This window comes from Thalassophryne amazonica, chromosome 15 (assembly GCF_902500255.1).
Source record: "Thalassophryne amazonica chromosome 15, fThaAma1.1, whole genome shotgun sequence".
Classification (NCBI taxonomy): domain Eukaryota; kingdom Metazoa; phylum Chordata; class Actinopteri; order Batrachoidiformes; family Batrachoididae; genus Thalassophryne; species Thalassophryne amazonica.
The window spans coordinates 64,188,210-64,213,015 of NC_047117.1; the positions used below are offsets into that span (position 1 = coordinate 64,188,210).

General features: G+C 44.3%; 1 protein-coding gene across 2 annotated transcripts in view; it reads right to left on the reverse strand.

The window, feature by feature from the left end:
• The window catches only part of rhbdl3 (rhomboid, veinlet-like 3 (Drosophila)), a 103,139-nt gene that overhangs the window by 17,337 nt on the left and 60,996 nt on the right, over positions 1-24,806 (reverse strand). For both annotated transcript variants that reach the window (XR_004565193.1, XM_034188004.1), the window contains exon 7: positions 114-214. Coding sequence is in view for 1 of the 2 variants with exons in the window: in XM_034188004.1 (XP_034043895.1) it covers positions 114-214 (101 nt within the window). In the remaining variant the exon portion in view is untranslated. The remainder of the gene's footprint in view (positions 1-113; positions 215-24,806) is intronic.

Below are 24,806 nucleotides of genomic sequence, written 5' to 3' on the forward strand. Positions count from 1 at the left end.
TCATCTGAACAGATGACAAGACTTTGCACTGACAAGACAACTGAGTGATGTGATAATCTACACACCATAGACTGTCTATACATGCACGCACGCACGCACGCATGCACACTTACCATGACAACGTTAGCCAAGTGTGCTGAGACCAGAGCATACACCCCACCAGACGAGCCAACAACAGGAGCCGTCATGTCAGTGACAGACACTGCTAAAGACCCTGGAGTGATAACAAAAGGTATAAGTTTTTAATCACATTTTAGTTGTTCAAGACTAAAAAGGACCAAACCAAACAACTGTTATCAAAGCTTGAAAACTCAACAAACAAACACATAACCCACAAAATATTTATAAGACTAACAAGCTCAGATTAGACTGAGAAATGTGTGCTTCCAGCTGTGCACTGAAACTCTGACACACCACCATGGGGATGACACCACGTGGAGTACCACACCAGTCTCCAGGATGGAACCAAATGCTCTGCCTTTTTCCTGAGGGAACAGTACAAATGGCTGCTCCGCTGCGCTGCCTTTGAAAAGAATATGAAGGTATTTGAAAGACTAAATGAATTTAATAATAAAACCTGAGTTCTCTGAGAGCACAATATCCCCCACTGGCAAATGCTGCTTTGGTACAAGTGCTTGCTACATTCTGATAACATTTCAAGGTATGTGATAGTTGATTTCAGAATGCAGACACCCACTCACTAAACTGACAGAGTCTAGTAAAGTGGGCCCAACTCAAATGATATGATACTAGAGCGCTGCGCTCGTAGAGCGCAAACCTCCACCAACACTAGTTTCCACACACACACACACACACACACACACACACACACACACACACACACACACACACACACACACACACACACACACTTAGTCCAATTATCGGTCGTGGGGGGCTGGAGCCTATCTCAGCAGTCATAGAGCGCAAGGCGGGGTACACCCTGGACAGGATGCTAGTCTGTTGCAGGGCCACATATAGACAAACAAACATTCACACCCACACCTACGGACAATTTAAAGATTCCAATCCACCTAACCTGCATGTCTTTGGATGTGGGAGGAAACCGGAGCACCCAGAAGAAACCCACGCAAACACGGGGAGAACATGCAAACTCCACACAGAAACGCCACAGGCGGGAATTGAACCCATGACCTTCTCACTGTGAGGCAACAGTGCTAACCACAAAGCCACCGTGCTGCACACTAGTTTCCAATTCCACAAATTTTTAACTTAGAAAAAATTTTCAAAGTTCTGTTAGGAGTTAATAATATGTCACGGCCTCAACTTTACCTAAATTCTGGGTCTATTAGTGAAGCTTAGGGCTAGTGGCCAGCGATCACCTTTGTATTTCTTCTGTTTTTCTTATTGATAAATGCTGGCAAATTATACAGTATTTTTTGTCTTTCTGATGCCTGATTCTGTTTTTTTCCTCTCTGTTTAAGGTGCAGGTGTTTTTCTCTCTGTTTAAGGTGTATTTGTGTTGGCGACCCTCCTGTCCTGTGCACCAACAGCATTTCTTGTATATTCGTCTGTGAATTGTTCTGTAATTTATGTTTGTAGCATGGCACTTTTGATTAAGATATAATGCAAAACATACACCACATTGGCTTTTCAATATTAAATTCAAATGTTCTCAAAATACTGGAATACGCCTGTATAGGAAATGAATGAACACCACCTGTGACAAAGGCAGACAATATTTCACTTGCACAACAATGACCTTGCCTGAGACTTTCTATTGCTACCCAAACAAATGTAATGAATGCGTTGCTATGTTCAGTCAGACTAGGTTAACGAGAGAAATAGAACACATTTAGCCAGTTTTTGTACATTCAAATACCAATGATGACAGTATTTTCATTTAAATCAATTCAAATCTGAAAATAATTTGAACTTTATGGAACCTTACTGTTGTAAATGTTTTGCCTGGTAGTTGGCAATTTTGAGCACATAATTTTTTTTTGCGATTAACATTTAATTAATATTTGCAACAAATACTTAACAGACGTATTACTACAGTGGGATACATTAAACTGCCTATTAGGGCAATTGTAAGTAAAACAAAACTAAAAATATAGAGATGGTAATACTGCTCTGTAATACAACTGTAAAGTACACACAGACGCATGCACACACAAACTCTAAAAAAAAACCTAGTCATTCGGGTAACATAATATGAAAATTAATGCAACAAAACTAGTATGTAACAATGTTCTGTACCGTTACACATCTTCATTTTATTTCTAAAATTAATTGAAATGATGTGTGACAGTTAAATGGTAAAATGGACTGCATTTATATAGCACTTTTCCATCTGCATCAGACGCTCAAAGCCCTTTACAATAATGCCTCACATTCACCCCAATGTCAGGCAGAATATATTACACATATTCTCTAGCATGTGTGTGTTATTCCTTGTTTACTGATGGCATATATGATGTGATGAGACTGATCCAGCCTTGGAAAGTGAAAGGGTGTGGTTCATTAAAAAACAACAACAATCAATTGAATAGCATTCTCATAAATTAGTAACTTTTTAATGCATTTTTTTTCTTGCAAATCACTCAGAGTATTGTAAATCAGTGAGTTTTGCCTCATAAATTGACAACTCTACTCTAAAAAAATATTTAAAAAATAAAACCTGTGCCAATTCAACATGCAGATCCACCTTGGATTTGCTGTGGCGACCCTGAGTGCAAACAAGGGAGCAGCCGAAGGGACGTACTCTTTTTGTAAATTCACAACATTAATCTGGGATTTTTTTTTTCTTTTCCTGGTACTAGTACACTCCCACATCCTTAAATTATTTATTTTTTACATACAATGTGGTAATGTATGATTGTGCCAAACCCCAAATGGAATTGTGCAATGGATTTTAGATTGTGATTTGATTTGATTTTTTGATTTGGATTTATTTATTTCAGTCAGCACACTCATGCAATAACAGAAAATAAATGAATGAATAGATAAAAAAAAAAGACTGAAATTTTTTTTAAAAAGAAAACATATCATGAATACGTATACTGAGAAAAAAACATGCAGTTGAATGAAAAAGGTCAAGGTTGAAGCTATCTAGCTTTTAAATGCTCTAACCTATTTATACCGTATCAATATTAAAAATAAAACATTCCTGTCAGACTATGAATGAAAACAATCACAATTAATCATCAGTACTGGTAAACGTCAGTTTCTTTTACCTAAAAGAAGCAGAGCAGCGGTATCTGCCGACTACTGACCAGCGCACACTCCATCACTTCACTAAACTGCCAGCCAAGTCTGAACGAGCAAAGCAGATAAATCAAATCAAATCAAATCAGTTTTATTTATATAGCACCAAATCACAACAACAGTTGCCCCAAGGCGCTTTATATTGCAAGGCAATATAAAGCAATATATAAGGCAATATAAAGATAAGTAAATTTACATCTTTAGAATCACTTGATTAACCTTGTAAAGCTGCATTTTCTTAAACATAAACATTTTTTAAGTAATATAACTATTACTTAAGAGCTCTTTCAACCGAAAATCGAATCTGAATCGAATCGTCACCCCAAGAATCGAATTGAATCGTGATTTGTTGTAAGATTCACATCCCTAGTGGTGGCTGATATAGCTGAAGAGCCATTTCAGCTTTGATAGCAATAGTATGTGCTCCACTGAGGGCCAGTCTAGATTAACGTGTTTCTGGTCCTGGCTGTGACGATTTGAGGCCTTGTTTTGCACCCTGCTCAGCGTGCCGCTCTCGTTGGAGCAACAACACACAGAATGTGTCTCTTCCCAGATAGATCTCTTTCAGTGAAGCTTCTTGTTCTGACTTTAACACAAAGTTAACACCCAAGTCTTTCATCGCCAACTGTAAATGGTAATCAAACCATTCCAATCGTATCTTTCTGAACTCTTCCACATCGAACTCCATCGTGTCAATGTTTACAATGATCATAAACTTTTAAGTTTCTTAAATATTTATTATGGTCACTCGTAAAACTTCAGTTCTCTTTATAATTTTATTACTGGTAAATTTTAGAATTGATTTAGATAAGATATACTCATCCACCCTTTTCAGGTTTCAAATCCTGCAAAACCTCTCAGAGGTCAATGCGCTGCGAGATCTCAGTAACACTGAGATCTGCATTGAGACGCTCTGATCGGGCTTCACTTTAACCGCTGCACACGGACAACACCATTAACATCGCAACATAAAACTATTTTTATATTGTGCCTAAAACTCTCGGGAATATATTCTCTGGGTTTATAGATGTTGTTATTGTGTTTATTTTATGTAAACATGCGACAATCACAGGCTGTCTCTCCGTTATTATCAACGGGAGTTGCTGTGAACTACAATCGCTTCCTGATCATGTCGTTCTGGGGGAAAGTGAAGTTTGCTCTTTAACGTCTTTATTATTGTTCTTTACAACACTGTTTCTCCTCTTTGTTCAAGACTAATATATATAATATGTCTGAAATTTGGTTTGCGTTTATTAAATTCCATGCAGACTAAAAGTAACAGACACAGATTATTCGTTATAATTGTTTTAGCAAGTTTTCAGGATATCATGCATGCAGTATCTTATTAACGTGAGGAAAAGCAAAAAAAAATTTGCATTTTGTAGTATAATATTCATTTACAATTTCATTATGTGGATTCTCTATGTTGTTTTGACTGCAGCGACTCTCTGGCGCGCAAGGGATTATGGGATACATGAAAACCCTGGATTATCTCACAGGAATATATCACAATTATCTGGGAACTACTTTTTGCGCAGGAATTCATCAACCACATCGGCCGCGGGCGCGTACTAACACAGAATCCCCAGAAACTGTAGAAAGTTGTTCGGCCACAACCACTTTTAGCTTGTCATAAACTAAGCTAGTGGCACTTGTGAAAGTGTGCTTGTTTTGTTTAGCATAAAGACGTATTTGCTATTTGCCATTTTGTGTGGGTGCATTATGAATAGAGACTTGCACGTATTGTACCAACACACACTGTGATTATTTGCAATACACAAACATTCATACAAATCGGCCTCTCTTTAATGCTGGTGCCAGTTCACTGCAGACACATCCATATCAGGCATTCTCAAGAACATGAGGACATTCAGACTCATGCAGCCTGCAGAAGAAGTTTTATTTCTCACAGCGGACTGTGTGCCACAAACAAAATAAAAGAGTTGGAGAGGTGCTTTGTCAGACTATTAAACTACCAAAGCAACCAGTGTTCTCTGTCCGTCTTATTTGCTATGTGTCTTCTTCTCTCCCACTCAGTGAATCTTCTCATTCCCTGAGCCCCATTCTACTAAACAGTGTATCGTATTACTGATGCAAAGCATATGAGATGCTGCTGCCCACACGGCACAGAAGAACACACAATGTGCTTCGACTTTATATTCTCACACTCAGTGTTAAAACACCCATAAACGAACTCTCAATCTATATTCTTTTGTTAATATGCATTATTTATTCATTTATTCATTCATTTCTTTTCAGAACCGTGCATACTTCATTATTATAGGTTTTTGTCAAATGTGCCACTGACATAAGGTGCCTTGACACTTGCAGGAATTTGATCCCCGCACTGGCACATAATTTAGTGTGCCACTGAGTAAACTCCTTGTAAACTGTTGTAAAATGTCTGTGAACTGTATGCGGGTGCATGCCAATGTGCAAAGATTTTGAAATGTTCAAAATTTCTGGCATCCATAAATTTCATGACACTTGCGTGAAGTAGCTGTGAACATTGTGCAAACCATTCGCAAACAGGGCATGTCAGAGTTTACCACAAGTTTACTCACTGGCACACAAGATTCCGTGCCAGTGCGGAGCCAAAATTCGTGCAAATGTCAAGCTGCCTACACAATATCATCAATAGCTAATGATAGTCACAACAAATCTGGATGTTATTTATTGTGTTGTTCCAAATACAAGACAGCTCTGATTATAAGACAACCTTTTTTCAAAAGACAGTTCTGGAAAAATACTTTCTGAAATTGCTTTGTTTGAAAATAATGCAGCAGTACGTGGCTTAGTGGTTAGCACTGTTGCCTCACACCAAGAAAGTCATTGGGATTGAGTCCCTCCCCATGTTTGTGTGGGTTCCCTCCGTGTGCTCCAGCTTCCTCTCACATCCAAAGACATGTAGGATAGGTGGATTGGAAACATTAAATTGTTCATAGGTGTGTGTGGGTGTGAATAAAGAACATCACACTCATCTTTGTGTGTGGTTCTCTGGTTAGGAGTCATCAGTTGTACTCACTCTGACTTCTACTCCAGTACATTACAAACAAAATAAAATGTTAAATTACAGTGAGCATAAGAGTAAAATCATGAATAAAGTAAATAAGTAAACTTACTGGCCCATTAGCTGAAATCCTTCAGGTAGAAACTGCTGCTTGTGTTGTATGTACATCTGTTGTGTTGTGAAGCTCTGCAAAGTGTTTGCATTTATTCTGATAAATTCTGTGAATTTGCAGCAGACACACTGTCAAATTAATTGGTCTCAGGCTTGAAAGATATTTTTCGTTGCAACCACATGTTGTTGACTTGATGCATTTGTGTGTGTCTGTGTTTTTTGCATTTGGTGGTGTTGAGATGTGGCCCATATCAGCCATGGTAGTTTAAGAGTTATTGGTGCCACTAAAAGTAATCAAATACTTATTCTACAATTATAAGCCAGCCTTCTATTTTTCAGATGTATTTTTTTCTGTTAAAAAAAAAAACAAAAAAACATCTTATATTATGGTCAATATTTACAACCCCTGGCAATAATTATGGAATCACCGGCCTCGGAGGATGTTCATTCAGTTGTTTAATTTTGTAGAAAAAAAAGCAGATCACAGACATGACACAAAATTAAAGTCATTTCAAATGGCAACTTTCTGGCTTTAAGAAACACTATAAGAAATCAGGAAAAAAATTGTGGCAGTCAGTAACAGTTACTTTTTTAGACCAAGCAGAGGGAAAAAAATATGGACTCACTCAATTCTGAGGAAAAAATTATGGAATCATGAAAAACAAAAGAACGCTCCAACACATCACTAGTATTTTGTTGCACCACCTCTGGCTTTTATAACAGCTTGCAGTCTCTGAGGCATGGACTTAATGAGTGACAAACCGTACTCTTCATCAATCTGGCTCCAACGTTCTCTGATTGTTGTTGCCAGATCAGCTTTGCAGGTTGGAGTCTTGTCATGGACCATTTTCTTCAACTTCCACCAAAGATTTTCAATTGGATTAAGATCCGGACTATTTGCAGGCCATGACATTGACCCTATGTGTCTTTTTGCAAGGAATGTTTTCACAGTTTTTGCTCTATGGCAAGATGCATTATCATCTTGAAAAACGATTTCATCATCCCCAAACATCCTTTCAATTGATGGGATAAGAAAAGTGTCCAAAATATCAACATAAACTTGTGCATTTATTGATGATGTAATGACAGCCATCTCCCCAGTGCCTTTACCTGACATGCAGCCCCATATCATCAATGACTGTGGAAATTTACATGTTCTCTTCAGGCAGTCATCTTTATAAATCTCATTGGAACGGCACCAAACAAAAGTTCCAGCATCATCACCTTGCCCAATGCAGATTCAAGATTCATCACTGAATATGACTTTCATCCAGTCATCCACAGTCCACGATTGCTTTTCCTTAGCCCATTGTAACCTTGTTTTTTTTCTGTTTAGGTGTTAATGATGGCTTTCGTTTAGCTTTTCTGTATGTAAATCCCATTTCCTTTAGGCGGTTTCTTACAGTTCGGTCACAGACATGCACTCCAGTTTCCTCCCATTCATTCCTCATTTGTTTTGTTGTGCATTTTCGATTTTTGAGACATATTGCTTTAAGTTTTCTGTCTTGACGCTTTGATGTCTTCCTTGGTCTACCAGTATGTTTGCCTTTAACAACCTTCCCATGTTGTTTGTATTTGGTCCAGAGTTTAGACACAGGTGACTGTGAACAACCAACATCTTTTGCAACATTGCGTGATGATTTACCAAGGCCGGTGATTCCATAATTATTGCCAGGGGTTGTAGGGTTACACCAATACCCTAGTGGTGATAGATACCCTAGTGGTGAATGTGATAGAAAGGAATGTAATTTCCAGATGGGAGGAGAAAATGGGTGTACCGGTTGGTACAAGGGATTTAACAGTGACAGACAGGGATTCACACAGATGGTGACAGACACCAGACATCACTTTGGTAGTTCAGTCATTTGTCATAAAAGTGTTTAATAGCAGCATTAATTTCTTTGATGATTGAGAACCAGCTGTTGGAGTTTGCCCTCTCTGGGATCCATGATATTACTAAAAATCTGGATCTATCTTCGGTAAGTAGGAGCATCATTTTACATTTTTTTTAATTATTATTATTATTACCTCCGCCAAGGAGGTTATGTTTTCGGTCGCGTTTGTTTGTTTGTCTGTCTGTTTGTCAGCAGGATAACTCAAAAAGTTTTGAACGGATTTTGATGAAATTTTGTGGAGTGGTTGGAAATGACAAGATGAACTGATTAAAGTTCAAAACAAGATGAAGTGATTAAATTTTAGTGGTGATCCAGATCACGATCCGGATCCTGATGCTAACATGTTAGCATGTCTATGGCATTTTCAGTGTTAAAAGTTAGCATTAAGCAGTTGCAGCTGTCATCACGTTCGGGTGCATTTGTTTTCAAATTGTAATATTTCTTAAATTTATTTTTGTTTATATATTAATAATCTAATGATTATTATATACAATTTTAGAGAAAGAGACAAAAAGAAATAGATCACTGTGCCAAGGAGGGAATCTCTTTAGGGTCAGTGACCCTTTGGCCTTGTTTAGAGAAGTGTTTCATAAATGTTAAAAAAATTCATATATTTGCAGTTTAGTTGAATAATAAATTGAATTTTGTCTCTTATTTGTTTTTGTCTATAAGCACATGCAATATCAATATCAGTGCTCAGATGACAGTAGCTTCTGGGAAAGGTGCAAGTTGCAGTAAACTGAGATGCCAAGCGCTAAGGATACATGCTATCCAGTCACAGCAGATGAAACTTTTTTTTACTACTGAGCAAACATCATTGTTAGACCTTTTTAGGTTCAATGATTCCACGGAGTGTAGATGTTATGGTGTCAGTGACCCCATGGCCTTGGCGGAGGTATGAACTCTCTGAGTGCTTCTAGTTATTATTACTATTAGCAGCAGTGCAGCACAAAGCACTGATGGCAATGCATTTATTTTGTCACTATTTTAACATGCAATGTTGTGAACATCCGCCTTGCTATAGTTCATTTTATCTTCACCTTTCATCTCTGTTATCTACAAGATTGCACATAGTTTTCATGATTTTCAGTAAATAATTGCACGAACCAAACAAAATAAGGAGGATATATCTGAGGCACTCAAAAGCACAGATCATATTATAATTTCCAGATATCCTGTAGACACCCTTCACTTTTATATGATTCATCACTGGCCGTTTTTTATCTGAAAAAATTACATGTTCAGCTTGATTATGATATTTTGTGGTTCCTCGGATAAAGATAACAAAAGTAATATCTCATTCTGGTGTTGTGAGTGCTTTTAAAATGAATGTCCTGGTTTCTGGCTGTACAGGACCAAGTAATATGTAATGAAAGGTGTTTTGAAAACTAGATCTTAAATTTAGCATCAGTGTCGGGCCTTCATCGATTCTCAACCCATTATAAAAAGAACACTGAAGCAGCAGTACAATAACATGATTATTAAAGACTACTAGCTCAAGAAACTGAGGATTACACACACACACACACACACACACACACACACACACACACACACACACACACACACACACACACACACACACACACACACACACACACACACACACACACACACACAGCAGCTGCAAGTGCACTAGCAGTGCAGGAAAAACAATTCTGTTCACTCAAGAATTGACTGTGATTGCCATGTCTCTGGCTTCTTCCCTAAGAACTGTGGTGTTTGTCAGGGATGTGTTCTATGATCAATGCTTGTATCGACTGGGTGTTTGGTAAGGCTGTCGAAACCAGCAGCTGAGGTACCTTTGTCAATGAGAAAAGGTTTAAAGACCTTGACTATGAGGATAATGCTGTATTTTTTGTAGAATCGATTGATGTCCTGATTGCAGCACATGAGGAGTGTGGTATGGGTGGAGGAATGGGAGTGTCTCGGTTTGTGATTGTCCCAGATCAAGATCCAGCTTTTCAATAATGTTCTGTACTCTGACTTCAAACATGTATCTGTATACGATGAAAGTGTCAGACTTGTGGAGACATTTACTTATCTCGGCAGCATCATTCAGGTCTCTGAGTCCTCAACCTTTTCAAATCGAGAAACACCTGGGAATTGCTTATGGAGTCATGAGGTAGTTGGATGTTGTTGCAGGAGGACAAAGGTCCAAGTCTTTTGGGTCCTAGTGCTTGCTGCCGTACTGTGAGACTTGGACACTAATGACCTCAGAGTGGCATCTCATCAACAGTTTTCAACTGGCATTTGAAATAAATTTTCTGAGATTTTTGCACGAGATTCACTGGTGGTACCATCCCCTCACATAGGTTGCATGGTGTTGCTCATGTGTCACTTGCATTTTGAACAGTTTGAAGTTGGTGAGGTGACAAAGCTACTCACCAAGTACTCACAGAGCCATCGCAAAGCACTCAGAGTAGTCTCCCGACTCATAATGTGCAAGATTCATGAAAGAACTTTGTGAGGGAATGACGACGGATGAAACTACATTGTGAGTGATTGGAAACAAAATTGAGGATCTGACATTCCTCATAGCAGACACACACGAGCTGCCCTGGGAGCACACCAAAATATTGGAGATGATCGGAGCGAGACCTCACTTCTGACCCGTGCACACACATGGTAAGCAGGCTGGACACAGCTGTCCATGGTAGCTGGGATTATTTCTTTTTTTTGTTCTAAATCAGGACCACAAAAGGAAAAGTCTTATGCTGGCGACAGTGAGCCGAGTGCACGCATGGTCAACCCATGCACACTGAGCTGGGTTTTAGCACAGCAGTGGACCAATACTGGCCAATCCCCAGAACTGAGGAGGACACAGGAGTACAATGCGCACCATATGTGTGTGATGGCACAAGCTAGACCTCTTTGATCGCGTGGACCACTGGCCATTACATATTTCATCCTGTGAGAAATCATTCTATAAGTGGGTGATTTCCCTGTTCACAGTTTTCTTCCTGATGTATTTTTTTCCTCCTCCGTGAAGCCAGGCTAGGCTTTGTTATTATTTATTATTCATTATGAATTTATTATTCTCACTCATCTTTAACCACTTAGTCCAATCTAGGGTCATGGGGAGCTGGAGCCTATCCCAGCATGAGGCAGGGTACACCCTGGATAGGATGCCAGGCTGTCGGAGGGCTATTTACTATTCATTTCATTTTATTTTATTATTATTTACAGAGCTGTTCCTTACTCGGCATAATGGAGGGAATTTCCACAGCGTCTATTCACATGGATACTATCTGTGCACTTCATGCGCAATGTGTCGTTTGTACCTTTTCATTGAGATTCTAACTGTAAATTAGTTGTTCATTCATGTTTTTGGATGCTAGTTCGCACCTCCAACTACTCCCCAACAGTCATGCCCAGTGAGATACTAGCCTAAGGTGATGACTGCGTATCGCTGGTACTCGGTCTCTTCAGAGGACCCTTGGGTACTGCTGGAATTGCTTTGTGTACTCAGATTTGGAGTATCATTTGCATCGGCTTGCGGAAACATCAGCTACCTTATTGTAGTCATGTGGCTAGTTTCTCTGGGCATAATCCAGCACATAGGAGCCTTAGTTCTGAGGACCCCTTTAGCTAGAGAAGGCCAAGGGGATGTCTACATTTTAACTGGCAACAATAGATAGATGGTTATTTTGGAGATTTTGTGATGCATGCATTTCCTGCCTGGGTGGTTCTGTAGTGTGTTGGATATGGGAACCTGTGGCACCAGTGCATGTTGTTACTGACCCCTGACCTGTCTACTGCACTTCCTGTGTTATTTCATAATCTCGTCTCTTGTGCATTGTTGCGGCTTCTTCCTGTTGCGCCTCCCCAGGTGTTTCTCATCAGTGTAATGATGTCCGTCCATTTTACCTCTGTCTCCTGTACTCCTTTGCTAGACTGTCTTATTGCATCATGCTGAGCTTTCCTGCATACAATGTGTTAGACCTCATCGTTCCGAGTAGTCACCTGCTCCTTTGGACTCTGGTGCCTGTGCTGACTGTCTTTCTGCTTCCGACCCACTGCCCACCTAATGGACAAGAAAATCAGTCTGTGCCACAATCTGTGCCTGTGTTACACAGCCTGTAACAACTGATGGTTATGAAGAAACCCTCTGCCCGCCTCTGTCAATTGGCAAAGGTTAAAAAAAGAAGTTAGTATTATAACAGCTATTACTGCACTGATCACTAATTCTGAATTTGACTATGATTTTGGGGGTGATGAACCAGGCGGGATTACTTCCTTTAGTAATGTCTCTCTCCTTATAATATCCACTGTAAACACAGACGTGCACACACAGCTGGTTGGAGACACCTCGGCCTCTCGAGTTTCCATGTTCAGGATGTGTGTGTCAGCACCATGACCTCCATCACTATAACTAACTTGGTTTAATAGTATTATTTTCGCACAGAAACACTCAGACAAGGACGTGGTCCCTCAAGAGGCCTTTGATTTTAGAGTACAAAGTTACATCTCATTTATCTTGTGAGTTCTTCAGAACTAGAGAGAGAGGGGCGGACACTGTACTCCTTACAAGGTGAAAAAGAATTGAACTGTTGGGCCAGAGGCTGAGCTTACAAAATCTACAGAGTAATCAAAGTAGTGTATTAAAATAACAAACAGCCTACACTGCATTGTAGAAATATTTTCAGCATACTATAATTTAGGCAACTATGTTAGGATATGTTAGGATTTTTTGTTTTTCAGTGAATCAATAGAAAAATTTAATTTAATATTCACCACTCCAACAAATATCACATCCAAGGACCTCCCCACCCCCTGCAATTTCATTAAAGAATCAAAATAATGATTAACCCACAAACCTCATATAGAAAAACAAAAGAAGCTGTACCTGTACTGTCCAGTACACAACAACACAAACAGTTACTGATGATCACAATGATCGCTCAGTGCAGCCCAGTCTCACGTTTTTTTTTTCGTGCTCCCATGATGAAATGAGTCAAATTTTCATGACGGGGCCTTTTTTTAAACTTACTATTACTAACCCTACTGTTGGGAAAGTGTAGGTACACGGACCCACAACAGGGGGCGCAAATGAACGGACAATGGAGTAGGTCAAATAACAACACTTTACTGTTGTGAATGTGCACAACAAATACAACAGATTACAACAATAGACAAGTGTCAATTCACAAAGGTGTCGTGTGGGCAGGCTCGAAGATAGGACACGCCTGTCCAAAGCAGAACCGGAACCACACGATTTCCTCCGCCACCAGACCCCGGGAATACTGGAGCCACCAAGTCCCGAACTCCCAGGTGGCCACTGCCTCCGCGTGTCGGACCTGGTACTGCTGGCGAGGAACAAAAAGCAATTAAAGGAGGGCGCGTTTGCACCCAGGAATCCGTACGGCAGGAAAAGCTACCTCCACCTCTCGTTGGAAAAGTAGTCCACACTACAACGCACAAAGTCACAAAAAGAGTACTGTCAATCAGTCAGCTGAGGTACGTTACCTTCCAGGTAGAACGATATCTCGGCAAAGAGGTGGAGACGTCGTCCTGCTGATGTACCCCTGCCGATCAGATGATTGGTAACAGCTGTTGCAGGTGATGCGTGACAGCTGTCACCCTGGCTGCTCCTGTGAGGCGGCTGCGCCCTCTGGTGCCTGGAGCCCGCACTCCAGACAGGGCGCCCTCTGGTGGTGGGCCAGCAGTACCTCCTCTTCTGGCGGCCCACACAACAGGACCCCCCCCTCAACAGGCGCCTCCTGGCGCCCGACCAGGCTTGTCCGGGTGGCGGTGGTAGAAATCAGCCAGGAGGGCCGGGTCCAGGATGAAGCTCCTCTTCACCCAGGAGCGTTCTTCAGGTCCGTACCCCTCCCAGTCCACCAAATACTGGAAGCCCTGGCCCATCCTACGGACATCTAAGAGCCGGCGCACAGTCCAAGCTGGCTCGCCATCGATGATCCGGGCAGGAGGTGGTGCCGGACCGGGAGTACAGAGGGGTGAGGTGTGATGGGGCTTGATCCGGGACACGTGGAAAACGGGATGGATCCGCAGTGAGGCCGGAAGCTGAAGCCTCACTGCGGCTGGACTGATGACCTTGATGATCTTGAACGGACCGATATACCGGTCCTGCAGTTTAGGGGAGTCCACTTGAAGGGGAATGTCCTTAGTAGACAACCACACTGCCTGCCCTGGCCGGTACGTAGGGGCCGGGGTCCGCTGACGGTCTGCATGGGCCTTCGTCCTCATCCAGGCCCTCAGCAAGGCAGAACGGGCGGCACGCCACACCCGACGGCACTTCCGTAGGTGGGCCTGGACCGAGGGCACACCGACCTCTCCCTCAACCACCGGAAACAAAGGAGGTTGGTACCCCAGACACACCTCGAAAGGGGAGAGGCCGGTGGCTGACGACACCTGCCTGTTATGGGCATACTCGATCCAGGCCAGATGGGTACTCCAGGCCGCCGGGTGCGTGGCTGTCACGCAACGCAGGGCCTGCTCCACCTCCTGATTGGCCCGTTCTGCTTGCCCGTTGGTCTGGGGATGATACCCGGATGAGAGACTCACCGTGGCCCCCAGTTCCCGGCAGAAGCTCCTCCAGACTTGCGAGGAGAACTGGGGACCGTGATCGGAGACGATGTCTGTTGGGATCCCATGCAGCCGGACGACGTGGTGGACCAGGAGGTCCGCTGTCTCCTGGGCCGTCGGGAGCTTCGGGAGGGCCACGAAGTGGGCCGCCTTGGAGAATCGGTCCACTATCGTGAGGATGGTGGTGTTGCCCTGGGACGGCGGGAGGCCCATGACAAAATCCAGGCCGATGTGGGACCAGGGGCGATGGGGCACGGGCAGCGGCTGGAGCAGTCCCGAAGCCCTGCCCCTGGCGCAGGTGGTGCAGGCCTGGATATAATCCCGGACGTCGGCCTCTAGGGACGCCCACCAGAAGCGCTGCCGGACAACTGCCACGGTTCTTCGCACCCCTGGATGACAGGAGAGCTTAGAGCCGTGACAAAAGTCAAGGACTGCAGCCCTAGCTTCTGGTGGGATGTAGAGTCTGTTCTTCAGCCCAGTTCCGGGGTCCGGGCTTCGTGCCAGGGCCTCCCGGACGGTTCTCTCTACGTCCCAGGTAAGGGTGGCCACGATAGTGGACTCCGGGATGATGGGTTCCGGTGGATCCGACAACTCCGCTTTGACTTCTTCTTCATGTACCCGGGACAAGGCATCCGATCTCTGGTTTTGGTCCCGGGACGGTAGGTGATCCGGAAGTCAAAACGGCCGAAGAACAGTGACCAGCGGGCTTGCCTGGGGTTCAGCCGCTTGGCGGTCCTGATATACTCCAGGTTCCGGTGGTCAGTGAAAACCGTGAATGGCACGGACGTTCCCTCCAACAGATGTCTCCAGTCTTCAAGAGCCTCTTTCACCGCAAGGAGTTCTCGATTGCCGACGTCATAGTTCCGTTCGGCCGGGGTCAACCTGCGGGAAAAATAGGCACACGGGTGAAGGACCTTATCCGTCTTCCCGCTCTGGGAAAGCACAGCTCCTATCCCTGAGTCCGAGGCGTCCACTTCAACCACTAACTGGTGGCTAGGATCGGGCTGCACCAGAACGGGTGCAGATGAGAAACGCCGTTTCAACTCCTTGAACGTGGCATCGCAACGATCCGACCAGGTGAAGGGGACTTTTGGTGAGGTCAGGGCTGTCAGGGGGCTAACTACCTGACTGTAGCCCTTAATGAACCTCCTGTAAAAATTAGCAAAGCCGAGGAACTGTTGCAGCTTCCTACGGCTGGTGGGTTGGGGCCAGTCTCTCACCGCCGCGACCTTGGCCGGATCAGGAGCGACAGAGTTAGGGGAGATGATAAACCCCAGGAAGGACAAAGAAGTGCGGTGAAACTCGCACTTCTCGCCCTTCACAAACAGCCGGTTCTCTAATAACCGCTGCAGGACCTGACGTACATGCCGGACATGGGTCTCAGGATCCGGAGAAAAGATGAGTATGTCGTCCAGATATACGAAGACGAATCGGTGCAGGAAATCCCGCAAGACATCATTAACCAATGCTTGGAACGTCGCGGGGGTGTTTGTAAGACCGAACGGCATGACCAGGTACTCAAAGTGACCTAACGGGGTGTTAAATGCCGTCTTCCACTCGTCTCCCTTCCGGATCCGAACCAGGTGATACGCATTCCTGAGATCGAGCTTGGTGAACATTTGGGCTCCATGCAGGGGCGTGAACACTGAATCCAACAAGGGCAATGGGTATCGGTTACGAACCGTGATTTCGTTCAGCCCCCTGTAATCAATGCATGGACGTAGTCCGCCATCCTTTTTCCCCACAAAAAAGAAACCTGCACCCATCGGGGAAGTGGAATTCCGGATCAACCCGGCAGCTAAAGAGTCCCGGATGTACGTCTCCATTGATTCGCGCTCAGGTCATGAGAGGTTGTACAGCCTGCTGGACGGGAACTCAACGCCTGGAACCAAATCAATGGCACAATCATACGGACGGTGGGGGGGAAGGGTGAGCGCCAGATCCTTACTGAACACATCCACAAGGTCATGGTACTCCACCGGCACCGTCCCTAGATTGGGCGGCACTCTGACCTCCTCCTTAGCCTGGGAACCGGGAGGAACCGAGGAACCTAAGCATACCCAATGGCAGGGCTCGCTCCACTGCACCACTACCCCGGTCGGCCAATCGATCCGGGGATTGTGTTTTAACATCCAGGGAAACCCTAAAATCACACGGGAGGTAGCAGAAGTCACAAAAAACTCGATCTCCTCCCGGTGATTTCCTGACACCACCAGAGTTACAGGTGGTGTCTCATGTGTGATTGGAGGGAGTAGGGAGCCATCTAGTGCCCGCACCTGCACAGGCGAGGTAAGCGCCACCAGAGGGAGCCCTATCTCCCTGGCCCATCTGCTGTCTAACAGATTCCGTTCAGAGCCCGTGTCCACCAGTGCTGGGGCCTTCAGGGTTAAATCCTCATAAAGGATTGTAACTGGGAGTCGTGTGGCAATGTGGGTGTGTCCCACGTGAATGTCTCGGCCCACCCCTAGCCCAGTTTCTAGGGGCGGGCGTTGGTGTTTAACCGCTCGGGGCAGTCTCTTACCTGATGCTCTATTGAGCCACAAACAAAGCACGCTCCGCGGGCCAGCCTCCTCTGTCTATCTGGTGCCCTAAATGTGGCCCTGCTCGTGTCCATAGCTTCGTCAGCAGGGGGAGCTGTAACCACACGGAGCGTAGGGGCCGTGGAGCATGGGGAGGGCGGAACGTGGTCGGAACCGGAAGGGAGAGGGACGGCGCGTGCCCGGCCACGCCCTTCGTCTCGTTCCCGACGGCGTTCTTCTAACCGATTGTCTAATCGTATAACAAGATCGATAAGCCCATCTAAATCCCGCGGTTCGTCCTTAGCCACCAGGTGCTCCTTTAGAACCAACGACAGTCCATTTACAAAGGCAGCGCGGAGGGCAGTGCTATTCCAGCCAGACCTCGCAGCCGCGATGCGGAAGTCGACTGCATAGGCAGCTGCGCTCCGGCGCCCCTGTCTCATTGACAGCAGCACGGCTGAAGCGGTCTCTCCTCTATTTGGGTGATCGAACACTGTTCTGAACTCCCTCACAAACCCATCATATGTCTGAAGGAGCCGTGAATTCTGCTCCCAGAGCGCTGTAGCCCAAGCGCGTGCCTCACCGCGAAGCAGGTTTATTACATAAGCTATCTTGCTGGCATCAGTTGCGTACATGACAGGACGTTGTGCGAAGACGAGCGAACACTGCATAAGGAAGTCCGCGCACGTCTCCACACAACCTCCGTATGGCTCTGGAGGGCTTATGTATGCTTCCGGGGAAGGTGGGAGGGGTCGTTGAACGACCTGTGGAACGTCACTGTTACGCACAGGGTCGACAGGAGGGAGAGCCGCAGCAGCGCCCTGAGGGTGCGCTTCCACCTGCGCGGCGAGAGCCTCCACCCTGCGGTTAAGGAGGACGTTCTGCTCGGTCATTAAATCCAACCGAGCCGTGAAAGCGGTGAGGATCCGCTGCAACTCACCGATCATTCCTCCTGCGGACGCCTGTGCGCCCTGTTCTTCCATTGGCCGTTCAACAGCCGGTTGACGCCCCTCGGGATCCATGATGCTGGCCGAGATATCCTGTTGGGAAAGTGTAGGTACACGGACCCACAACAGGGGGCGCAAATGAACGGACAATGGAGTAGGTCAAATAACAACACTTTACTGTTGTGAATGTGCACAACAAATACAACAGGTTACAACAATAGACAAGTGTCAATTCACAAAGGTGTCGTGTGGGCAGGCTCGAAGATAGGACACGCCTGTCCAAAGCAGAACCGGAACCACACGATTTCCTCCGCCACCAGACCCCGGGAATACTGGAGCCGCCAAGTCCCGAACTCCCAGGTGGCCACTGCCTCCGCGTGTCGGACCTGGTACTGCTGGCGAGGAACAAAAAGCAATTAAAGGAGGGCGCGTTTGCACCCAGGAATCCGTACGGCAGGAAAAGCTACCTCCACCTCTCGTTGGAAAAGTAGTCCACACTACAACGCACAAAGTCACAAAAAGAGTACTGTCAATCAGTCAGCTGAGGTACGTTACCTTCCAGGTAGAACGATATCTCGGCAAAGAGGTGGAGACGTCGTCCTGCTGATGTACCCCTGCCGATCAGATGATTGGTAACAGCTGTTGCAGGTGATGCGTGACAGCTGTCACCCTGGCTGCTCCTGTGAGGCGGCTGCGCCCTCTGGTGCCTGGAGCCCGCACTCCAGACAGGGCGCCCTCTGGTGGTGGGCCAGCAGTACCTCCTCTTCTGGCGGCCCACACAACACCTACTCCCACACCCAACCCTAACCTTAACCATAACCTAATCCTACTCCTTCCCCCAGGGGCGTAGGCAGAAATCATAAAATGGGTGGGCCCATAAAAAAATCAGACGGGCCCAACCTTTGGGGTTGTAGGTAAGGTGTAGGTATTATAATACACGGTTTGAAAAAGTATGCCTCGTTTGGACATCGCAAGCAACGTTATCACTTAGCCTACAGCACTGGCAAAGTGAGCACACAGACGCGACACGTCAGACACAAGTACTCTACATGGATAATGCAAGCTGCAGTGCAGCGCCACACACACACACACACACACACACACACACACACACACACACACACACATTCAGTGCAAGTCTGGTAGCCTACTTGGCTCGGCCTAAACCCAAAAGGTCAATAGGTATTTAAATAAGACATTGTTTCAAAAATGAATTCCAAGTTTAATGATGAACACATCTCAGCCAACTGCACAGATGCTGTGTGCACAGTTACACAGATGCAAAGTGTCAGTGGTCAATGCAAGCAGCAACACAACGCTTAGTCATGTAAAGTCCTTTAAAATAAAAACTCAAAATATATCCGCAACATGAAAACAGGTTGGCTCGGCAGCCAAATTATGAAATTGATAAACAATGGAAACCATGGCTTGGCGGCCAAATTAAAAAACATCACAACGGATACCAACATGATTTGTGGCAGTTGCAATATAATATTAACAATTAGGCCTATTTAGAAGAAAAAGTAATTAATGGTCTCACACTTACATTTGACGAATCCTTTTAATGCTACAGCAGGAGATGACGGGGTTTTTTGTTGAACTCTCTTATCACGACATCATAGTCCAATGATTTGGTCAGTTCTCTTTCAAGGGAAAGCACGGAGAGTGCATTCAGTCTGTGAGTCAACGTGGATGTTCTGGTGGACGTTTTAATCCACGAAGTAGTCAGCGCTATTTTTTGCAATTATTATAGAGGTTTTAAGGCTGTAAAACCCCTCACTACACACTTTTCTCAAATAGGCATTAACATTTTCTCACTATTCTCTCTTGTGTAAACACTCTCTTTTTCTTCTGTGCGAGAAGATTATAAACAGACACACGCAGAACACAATGCGCATACTCTCCCTTCGCTCACTGCCTCCGGAGGTACGGATGCGGACCCGCAAAGAATCCAAGTCCTCTCTCGGTGGCCACAGAGCTCTGCGGCTGCGGTCAACATCCGGATCAAAACAGTGAGCGTAGTCTCTGACCTGTTGCCAGATTTGGCGCAATTCCGCACAGCAGACAGGAGGAGGTGGCCCGCTGCTGCGTTTACTGAGCCCGCAGAAAGCGCATTGGAGGCAGTGACAGCAATCGCGGTGATGCCGACCAGTGCCGCGAACGGCCCGCCTGATAAGGACGCAGAACACAATGCGCCGTTTAAAAAAAAAAGCATGCAAAATAGCACTAAAGAAATCCGCGAAACTGCAAGGCTGCGAAAGGTGAACTGCGTTATAGCGAGGGACCACTGTACTCTAAAAATGAATTAATAAAAATCACAGAAGATGAACCAGATTTTTTTGACAAAATGTATTAATTGTCGCTCAGTGCTAATGCAATACCATATCATAGGAATACAATGAGGCAACAACAGGTGACTGTCGAGTGTCGACTCAGCCTTCTCATTGGATGGGGGGGGGGCCTGGCTGACAAGTGGGCGGGCCCAGGCCCATCCAGGCCCACCCATGGCTACGCGTAAGCCTTCCCCCCACCCTAACCATAACCACCCCGACCCCCCCCCCTTCATTTTTAATTTCGTGCAGCCATCACAGAATGAATTACAATGAATTTGTGCTGCCGTGACGAAAATGAGGTGCTTTTTGTCACAATATCACAAACCAATAGATTAATGTATATTTCATGCTGCTGAATCACAACTTGCTGTGAGACCAGGTTGCTCAGTATTTGCATGGGTTCCCTCCGGGTGCTCTGGCTTCCTCCCACTTCCAAAGACATGTAGGTTAGGTAAACTGGACACTTCAAATTGAACATAGGGTGTGTGTGTGTGTGTGTGTGTGTGTGTTTCAGTCTATATGTGGCAAATGTGACAAACTGGTAGCCTGCCCATTTATTGTACCACCCCAATTCCAATGAAGTTGGGACATTGTGTGAAATGTAAATAAAAACAGAATACAATGATATGCAAATCCTCTTCAACCTATATTCAACTGAATACACCACAAAGGCAAGATATTCAGTGTTCAAACTGATAAACTTTATTGCTTTTGTGCAAATATTTGCTCATTTTGAAATGGATGCCTGCAACACGTTTCCAAAAAGCTCGGACAGGGGCAACAAAAGACTGGGAAAGTTGATGAATGCTCAAAGAACACCTGTTTGGAACATTCCACAGGTGACCAGGTTAATTGGAAACAGGTGAGTGTTATGATTTGGTATAAAAGGAGCATCCTCAAAAGCCTTAGCCATTCACAAGCAAAGCTGGGGCAAGGATCACCACTTTGTGAACAACTGCGTGGAAAAATATTTCAACAGTTTAAGAACAATGTTTCTCAATGTTCAATTGCAGGGAATTTAGGGATTCCATCATCTACAGTCCATAATATAATCAAAACATTCAGAGAATCTGGAGAACTTTCTACACGTAAGCAGCAAGGCTGAAAACCAACATTGAATGCCCGTGACCTTTAATCCCTCAGGCGGCACTGCATTCAAAACCAACATCATTGTGTAAAGGATCTTACCGCGTGAGCTCAGGAAGACTTCAGAAAACCATTGTCAGTTAACACAGTTTATCGCTACATCTACAAGTGCAAGTTAAAACTCTACCATGTAAAGTGAAAGCCATACATCAACAACATCCAGAAACGCCGCCGCCTTCTCTGGGCCCAACCTCATCTGAAATGGACAGATGCAAAGTGGAAAGGTGTGCTGTGGTCTGATGAGTCCACATCTGAAATTGTTTTTGGAAATCATGGATGTCGTGTCCTCCAGACAAAAGAGGAAAAAGACCATCCAGATTGTTACCAGAGCAAAGTTGAAAAGCCAGCATCTGTGATGGTATGGGGGTGCGTTAGTACCCATGGCATGGGCAACTTACATATCTGTGATGGCACCATCAATGCTGAAAGGTACATCCAGGTTTTGGAGCAACACATGCTGCCATCCAAGCAACGTCTTTTTCAGGGATGTCCCTGCTTATTTCAGCAAGACAATGCCAAGCCACATTCTGCATGTGTTACAACAGCGTGGCTTTGTAGTAAAGGAGTGCGGGTACTAGACTGGCCTGCCTGCAGTCCAGACCTGTCGCCCATTGAAAATGTGTGGCGCATTATGAAGCACAAAATACGACAACGGAGACCCTGGACTGTAAAACAACTGAAGTCGTACATCAAGTAAGAACGGGAAAGAATTCCACCAACAAAGCTTCAACAATTAGTGTCCTCAGTTCCCAAACGCTTAGTGAGTGTTGTTAGAAGGAAAGATGATTTAACACAGTGGTAAACATACCACTGCCCCAGCTTTTTTGAAACATGTTGCAGGCATCCATTTCAAAATGAGAAAATATTTGCACAAAAACAAAGTTTATCAGTTTGAACATTAAATATATTCAGTTGAATATAGATGGAATAGGATTTACAAATCATTAGTAAGTCTCTTCGGCTGCTCCCTTGTTTGCACTCGGGGTCGCCACAGCAAATCCAAGGTGGATCTGCATGTTGAATTGGCACAGGTTTTATGCCGGATGCCCTTCCTGACGCAACTCCACATTACATGGAGAAATGTGGCAGGGGTGGGATTTGAACCCGGAGCCTTCTGAACTGAAACCAAGCGCATGAACCACTTGGCAACCACCCCTGTTTATTCAGTTTTTATTTACATTTTACAAACCGTCCCAACTTCATTGGAACTGGGGTTGTATATAACTAAATTTTAAAAAATTGTCCATAGGTGTGTGTGTGTGTGTGTGTGTGTGCCCCTGTGATAGACTGGCGTCCTGTCCAGGTTGTACCCCACCTCACACCCTATGACTGCTGAGTTTGCCCCCCCCAACCCAAACACACACACTCATTATTCCTTGCCCTTCCTCCTTCCATTGCTCATAGAGTCCCATGGTGCTGGATTTTGAGTCGAAACCTCTGTGCATTGTGAGGAGTTTTTGTGTCTCGACATCAGTGGCATCTGTCTCCTCCAGTGTCAAACTTATTATCTCAGCTGGCTGTGTGGTGACTTGTAGGGTGTATGTATTGATGGCTCTGATCTTATTCCTACCATTGAGGTGGCACCTGTCTTACCTTCTGGAGGTATTTGCATGTAGCTGACCACCTTGCATCTTCATCATGGTTTCCATTGGCTTGTGTGAAGAAAGTATCTCAAATTACTTTTGCCAAGGCGGTACTTGGCAAAAGTAATTTGAGATACTTTTTTCACCGGTTTTGCCAAGTTAGGGGGCGCAGTGGAAGCCATAGCATTCTTTCCAAACGACATAAAGTCTTGTCAAGTTTCCCATCTTTTTTTTTTAAAGCCCAAATAATTTTAAACCCCTGATTAAAATGTTTTAGGTACGTAAAAAATCTCATAAAACTGCTTGCGCCATTGTCACGGGCCTTACTGAAAAATAAAGTAAGCTGACTAGTGGCCACAAATTTCACATTTTTATTTATTTGTATATTCTATATTTACATTTATAATTATTTATAGATCTCTATATATTACATACATGTTTTTATAATATAAAAGGTTTTCAATGCCTTAGAAGCCATCATGTGTAGTCTCTGTTTTCCTTCCGAGTCTGTTGTGTCCCTGAGTCCCTGGTCCTGCACCACTGTGTAACTCTTAGTGTAAGACAACCTCTAGTGTTTTGTTTATATATTATATGTCAGTGTTTACGTCAGAGTCCATTGTGTGCATTAAAGCAGCACAGTATGCTTCAGCCCCAGAGGGTTACTGACCTGGATCGAACACCTCTGCCCTTTGACCTCTTCCTTGACCCCTATATGTGCCATCTGATCACCACCCTGTTTAAGATCAACAACCCCGCCCCGCCCCATCTGTTACTTTGATTATATTCGCATACTCAGAGTTGGGGTTTTTTGTGTCATAACAATATTGTGATACTATCAACCATTTGGGGAAAAAAAAATCCAAAATGTAAACAAGCTGATAAAATGATATGATACTTAATGCCATTGGTTTTTAAGATTTAAGTCATAAAAAGAATTTTCTTTGGCACCACTATAATTTTTTCCTTAGCATTTAGATAAGCGATTCACAATATGATATTGCCAATATGATCAAAATTCATGCTGTCTGGAAACATTTTAGAATTTCAACCCCTGAGGGTCCCTGCGACCCGATCCCAGATAAGCAGTTGAAGATGAGTAAGTGAGCCCCTAAGGGGGAGAAATTCAAGGGCTCAGATGCTATGACCAGCATTTGGTAGATTTGGAAATGATTGACAACAAATCTTATGGATGTTAGTGGAAGATGGGTCACAGGGCATCTCAAAACATCATACATACGCACACGCACTTCTTCCTGTAGTTAGTCTGCATGATTGCGATGAAGGAAAAGACAATATTCAATATGGAATTTCCCCCCCAAATAAATATAATCCTTTTCAATAAAATGAGCTGAAATTTTGCAACATGTTACTAAAATAAACCTACACTATAATACTCGGATTTCAGTAGAAACTAAATTTTCTCAGTTTTGTGAAATTTGAAAGGGCCTATGGCTTTAATTAGTCCCTTCAGAAATTTGCGAT